Raw genomic sequence first — 6,137 nt, forward strand, 5'->3', positions numbered from 1 at the left:
GATATTTGGGGATTAAGTACACCTATTTTTACCAACGCATTAAGATCCTTTCTTGACCTTAAAAAGATTTCTAGTGATTTACATTCTTAATTAGAAATAATGATTTTGTGGGTTTGTTAATCATAATCTGCTTTCTTCTTTAAAAAATTTTTTTTAAAAATATCTTCTCCATATGATAGGTGGTCACCTCCCTGTAAGGTGGTCTAAGAAAGAAAGATGTTGTTATGCATTTTATTAATTTCTGCTTTTCTGTAACAAGTGTTTACTTGTGATTTATTACAAACTTAATAAAAATAAAAACAAACAACCAAGTTGTTCCTCAGTAAGCCAATCTTTTACCAACCAAGCTTTTTTCCTAATAGACCTAATATTCAAATATGCTCATGGAATGGGTAAGAAATCATCACTATTGGTTGTCTGAGCTCAGAGAACTGTTTTGAAAATGCAACTTCTCTTTTCTAAAAGATTGTGAAAAATGGACCTTCTGTTGACTATTACTGGAATAGAGTTGGGCCCAACACATCTACAAGTGTCATAACCTGTGTATTTATCTTCTTTTTTTTTTTTTGTGATTAATTAATTTTATTTATTCATTTGTTATGCTGCCTTACACATGATATTAAAGCATTTACAATATACAAGTAAACAGATAACAATACAATAAAATCACCTTGATTTTCAAAATTATGAGAGATGGTATTTCAAGTGCTTAATAAACACAAGTATAAAATTAAAATAATATATCACAAAATACCATCATTCAGCTGTACTATCCCAACTGGTCTATAATTAGATAGCATACTGAAATCTTTGTTGGCCTGTAAGGTCATAACACTGTACAAATAGTCACTTTTTAAAATATTTCCTAAAGAGCAAATAATTGCTAATTTCTCTTAATTCCTGTGGCAAGCTATTCAACTACTAGACCAGCATATTAAAATGGTGATAATTAGCAGCTGCAACAAACTTTTCTGGGGAAGAAAGCAGTGATCTGGAGGGAGAATAGTCTACAAGTAATGTGGGATGGCTTTTTTTCGGTCATGGTATTTTGCACAATTTAAGCTACCTGAGACTTGACTTAGCCAGACCATCATAGCACAAAGAATTGCAGTGGTCCAACTACTACTACTATTTATCATTTCTATAGTGCTGAAAGGCGTATGCAGCACTGTCTATTTTAACATTCAATAGACAGTCCCTGCTCAGAAGAGCTTACAATCTAATTTGGACAACTGACTAGTAACAACTGCATAAACAACCAAGGCCATATTGAAAGAGGTGAGATACCTTCAACTGATGAATCAAATCTACAGTAATTGATTCAAATACAAGACTATCACTGCACTGATCTGAGCACATATTCAACTGCCTATCCAATCTTACCCTTAAGCTGACAACAGAATGTTGCACCTTAATGGACAACCTCTTAACAAAAAATGTGCTAAGAAAGGAAATGCTATTCTACAATTTTGTTGAGACATTCATCACATTTAGTACTAGCTCCCTCCTGATCATCTGCTGGCATTCTGATGACAAAAGACAAAACTTTAAATCAAATCTCTCCATAATTTTTGTGCAAAGTGAAATTGAAAAGAAACACGGTACAAAAGACACTCTTGAAGAATAGAATGCAATGAGACACAAGAAAGGCACGGATTGGCTTGAATAACTAATAGTAACAAGTTCCATATGTCTGTAATATCTGGTATCCTCCAAATTCTCCCCAAAAAATCACATCTTTCTCCTCCCCCCCTATTGAACTCTGCTCCCAGAAAACCAATATTCTGTACCAGAGATGAGATGTATATAATAGCAGGTGGGGGAAAAAAGAGATCTACAGTACAAGTGGGACTGCTTCTCTCTTTAGGACATTCTTTTTGCCCCATATAGATCTGGTCTTCTCTGGTGGCTTCTACTCAGGCATCAAAGCAGTCCTTCTAAGTCAGTCAAAACACCCAGATTCTATCCTGCTGCTCCTATTCCTACCCATATTTTCAATGCTGAAAAGGAATCTGCAAATCTTATATCAAGAGATAAATATATAAAGCAATTGTTTATTAATACCTGAAGAATAAATATGGCAATCTGAACAGTTTGCAATCCAAATATGATACATTATGGCTTTGCATTCATGGACTGTAAACTCCACAGTCAGTTATCACACATCTTATTTTTGGTCTTTCGTTGTTTGTAGGTACATTTTCTAATTCCTGAAGGACCTCAGTACCCTCAATTAGTTCTCCAAAAGCCACATACTTTCTATCAAGGTAAGGTGCAGGTTGCAGAGTTATGTAGAACTGGGAGCCATTTGTGTGATGCCCTTTGTTAGCCATTGCAAGAATGCCTCGCTTGTGGTGAGGAACTGCAAAATTTTCATCTCTAAAAGTATTGCCATAAATTGATTCACCATTGCTGCCCGATCCTGATTTTATATCTCCTCCTTGTATCCAGCCTTTTTTAACTATTCGATGAAAGATCGATCCTTTGTATGTTAGCTCTAAGCCACTTTCAGATCTGCTGGCTTCTCCCGTGCATAAACATCGAAAATTCTCACAGGTTTTAGGGCACAGGTCAGAAAACAGCTCAAATAACAATCTTCCAGTGGAATGTTCTTGAATAGTGATGTCCATATTGTGGTATGCGAGATAAGCCTGCTAGGTTTGGCCCTACTATTATGCCCATGCCTAGAGCAGGTATTTCTCATGCTGTGCAAAATAAAGAACATTTTGCCTTCCTGCCCGACTTTCCTTCTAAATCCAGCAGAGGGAGCTTAGGAGCAGTGTTGCAGGCTTCCCCTCCCCCTTACCTTCCCGAAGCTGGGGACAGGAAATGCGTTTCACCTGGGAAGGTTGGGCGGGGCTGTAAGCTCCTTAAATGTAGGGCTGAACAGTTAGAAAGACAGAGAGAGAACTGGAGAGCAGGAGACCGGTCACAAGAACAGCTCTGGCGGTCTAGCTCAGGACTAGGAGCTCTGCAGGAACTTCAAAGCCCGGAAGTTATGGAAATTGAGGAAGCTGATTCTGTTTTGTCTCCTGAATGCATGGAAATTTCACAAGCCACGGAATTGGAAAGTGAACCAGTCTCTGAAGTTCTACCAATGGAAGTATGTGTCTCCAAGGTCAATACCCAGGCTGCCTAAGGAAAAAGGTACTACAATTTATTTTGTCTTTGAGGACACTGAACTGTTTTGTTCGACTTTTGCCAAGTGTGGCGGGGGATTTAGCCCCACGTTTTGAGGTGGGATTGAGGGCTCATTGTGTAGCGAATTCCAGCACGTGGAGCACACCACCTGGCCAGCATTTTTTAATCTGCTGCAGAAAGACAGTGCAGTGCTGCTGATCCTTGGGATAGAATCCTATACAGAGGAAAGAACACTGTGTTTTCTAGTTTGCATCTTCTTGGAAAGAACTTAATACTGTGGCTCAGAATTACAGGGCCTTTCTTTATTTTACTGAAAGAAGTTTGGGACTTTAAAGTATCTTGCTGAAATTAAGTTTGATTTTTGAAGACTGCATTTAAAGTTGGTATCCTGACAGAAAGGTTGTTTTGGTTTTCTTTTTGTTTGTTTAATGCTATGCAGCATAATAAAATCCAGTCCGGATTTGCTATAAAACTTTCCTAACTTGTGGCAAAATTCTTGTTTCAGGCAAGGGTTTGCTTTTTCTTGTGCAGCCTCTCGCGGCTCACAAGTGTTCAAATCTTGTCCCAGTAAGCCTGGACACCTTGCCCAGTGTGTGCTGATGACAATATATACAAACACATGCTTGCTGTTTTTCATGTATGTTAAGCAGAAATCTTCAGCAAGAGTCCTGTACAATGGTAAGGGTCTGAAATCCGTGTAAGCCCAATTTTTATAAGCCCATTTCAAGAAGTTTGCGTCGTCTCCTAGGAGCTGGTCATTAATGAAACACATTACAGTGGAGTCATATGCCCATATTTCACCTTTTAGTTCCTTTTTTTTCTCTTCTAAAAACAGGTTCCAGTCAAATTCATGTAAAGGTTGTATTAAAGGATCTGTGAATTTGCTGCCAAAAGACTCCTTCAGAGCCTCTGCAGCGCACTTGACGATGTGGAACGGGACCCCCTTCAGGTGACCGACCACCCGCAGTCGCATCATCTTCTTCTATCACAGCCTATAGATCAAAAACCTTATTTCCCATACTATGGGCATCAATATGCACTGGTTTCTAGATGTTGTTCATTTTTCCCATTTGTATAGAAGTAGTTATATTACATTACATTAGTGATTTCTATTCCGCTTGTGCCTTGCGGTTCTAAGCGGATTGCAAGTTAGAGGACTGGACATTTCCAGTAGCATTGCAGTACATGTAATCAAGAATGTGTCCAGTTACAATTGTTAGTCTGGACTTTTCCAGGAGAAATTGATAGCAGGTAGTAGATAGTGATAGGTTGTTTAGACGAGTAGTTAATGTTTCACTTACTTGAAATTTATACTTACTCTGATTATCCAGTTTCAATGATTCTGGTTTAATGCCCTCTTCAGTAGGTTAGTCAGTCTGCTGCTGAAGAGACTTATTCCTTGTTGAACATCCTTTGGAAAATCATCCTATGGTCCAGTAAGCCAATAAAGCTCTTGATAATACCATCTGTGCAGCCATGCATTCATTTCCAGGATGTGAGCTTCTCTGCCCAGTCCTTTAATCTTGTCAGGGAAAATATATGAGAACACTACCTGCACACCTATCTACTTTACCCATTTATGAAACATTCAGAGGGGCACCTAGCAGCATCATTTGTGTCTGCTTGATGAGTCTCATCAAGCTCTTAGCCCTGTCTTGAATCCTGGCATCTGGCAGACAGAACACCTCTGGGACATCATGTCTGGTCAGCAAATGGGTGCTTCTGTGCCCTGAAGAAAATTCACTGACCACTACTACTTTTCACTGTAGAAAGTTTAATGTATAACCCATTCCTCAAAAAATAGTGCTATTCCAAACACAATTATGACTATTTAGTAAAACATTTGTCATAATCCTAAAATATGTATCCAAGGTAAATAGCAGTTCCAAGTCAGTATGCTTTTCACATGTAAATTCTTATTAATAGAGCATAATTATCTTTTGATTTTCCACAAATGACTGCCTGTATCCAGGGATGATTTTCCACAAATGACTTCTTGTATCCAGGGATGATTTTCCACAAATGACTTCCTGCATCCAGGGAAATCAGTGTTACCATGTTCTTCTTTGCTGTCTTCACAGAGATTCACTCTTTGAATCTGGTGCTGCCATCATCCGTTTCACCACAGATCAAAAAAAGAAGTGAAAATAATATATTTCTCATATAAATAAAATATGTGCTTCAAGGCTTGTGTACCATCTGTTCCTGAACCCTGAATCAGTCCAATACATTGATGCAGAGACCATGATTGACTCTGTAGAAGTATTCCATATATTACTCTTTCTTCATTAAGATTTATTTCAGACCAAATTACTACATTAACCCCCTCTTTTACTAAGGTGCGCTTTGCTTTTCAGTGTACGATAAATATTAGCGCGCGCTAATCACACGCTAACACATGCATGTTATCCTAAGGACACGTTACCAGTTAGCGCATGCATTGTTGTTTTTTTTTATTATTTATTTATAAATTTCAAATTAACAAATCAAGATGAATCTTGTACAGAAAGTGATTACAACAAAAGAAACAAAAGAACCTCATAAATTTACATAGGAACCAGATATTGTATAATCTCTCAAGTCCACCATATGATCCATGATGTAAAATGAACGGAACTAACAAAGAAATATTAATTAAAGATAATTGGTGCGTGGTTAACTGATGTTCAGGCATCTAATATCTTAAAGCCCTCATTCTTTTCCCTTCTCCAGGCGGGACAAGGAGAGAAGGGCCGTCAGCTGGTTTGGCTCAAAGAAAACATATTTCTAAGAATTATATTGTACTATGCATTTGCATGGATGGCGAAGATAGAAAGTTCCCCCAAGAGCCAAAACTCCAGGTTTTAGTAATAGAAACTCCTTTCTACGTCTTTGTGTATCTCTTGCCAAATCTGGGAACATCTGTATCTTTAAATCAAGAAACCTTTTCTCTTTATTTTTGAAGAATAGTCTCAAAAGCCAATTTTTATCCAACGTAATAGCCAAGGTCACAATCA

The 6,137-nt window shown here is 37.9% G+C and overlaps 1 protein-coding gene across 1 annotated transcript; it reads right to left on the bottom strand.

Annotated features, from left to right (window-relative positions):
• Positions 1 to 2,096: 2,096 nt before the first annotated feature.
• Positions 2,097 to 4,117, bottom strand: LOC117366431 (probable inactive peptidyl-prolyl cis-trans isomerase-like 6). Its single transcript, XM_033957769.1, has 2 exons — positions 3,624 to 4,117; positions 2,097 to 2,595 (listed from the first exon to the last, which is right to left on the bottom strand). Exons 1-2 carry the CDS (start codon positions 4,115 to 4,117, stop codon positions 2,130 to 2,132), a joined length of 960 nt encoding a protein of 319 aa, XP_033813660.1. The 3' UTR covers positions 2,097 to 2,129.
• Positions 4,118 to 6,137: the final 2,020 nt, after the last annotated feature.

This window comes from Geotrypetes seraphini, chromosome 9, assembly GCF_902459505.1.
Source record: "Geotrypetes seraphini chromosome 9, aGeoSer1.1, whole genome shotgun sequence".
NCBI classification, from domain to species: domain Eukaryota; kingdom Metazoa; phylum Chordata; class Amphibia; order Gymnophiona; family Dermophiidae; genus Geotrypetes; species Geotrypetes seraphini.

Excerpts from the sequence above, each read along its gene's own strand:
- LOC117366431 (XM_033957769.1), bottom strand. The coding sequence starts at position 4,117 with ATGATGCGACTGCGGGTGGTCGGTCACCTGAAGGGGGTCCCGTTCCAC. Across the intron at positions 2,596-3,623 it reads AAACAAGAATTTTGCCACAA|ATTGTTATTTGAGCTGTTTT; the intron begins GTTAGGAAAGTT and ends TTCCACTGGAAG.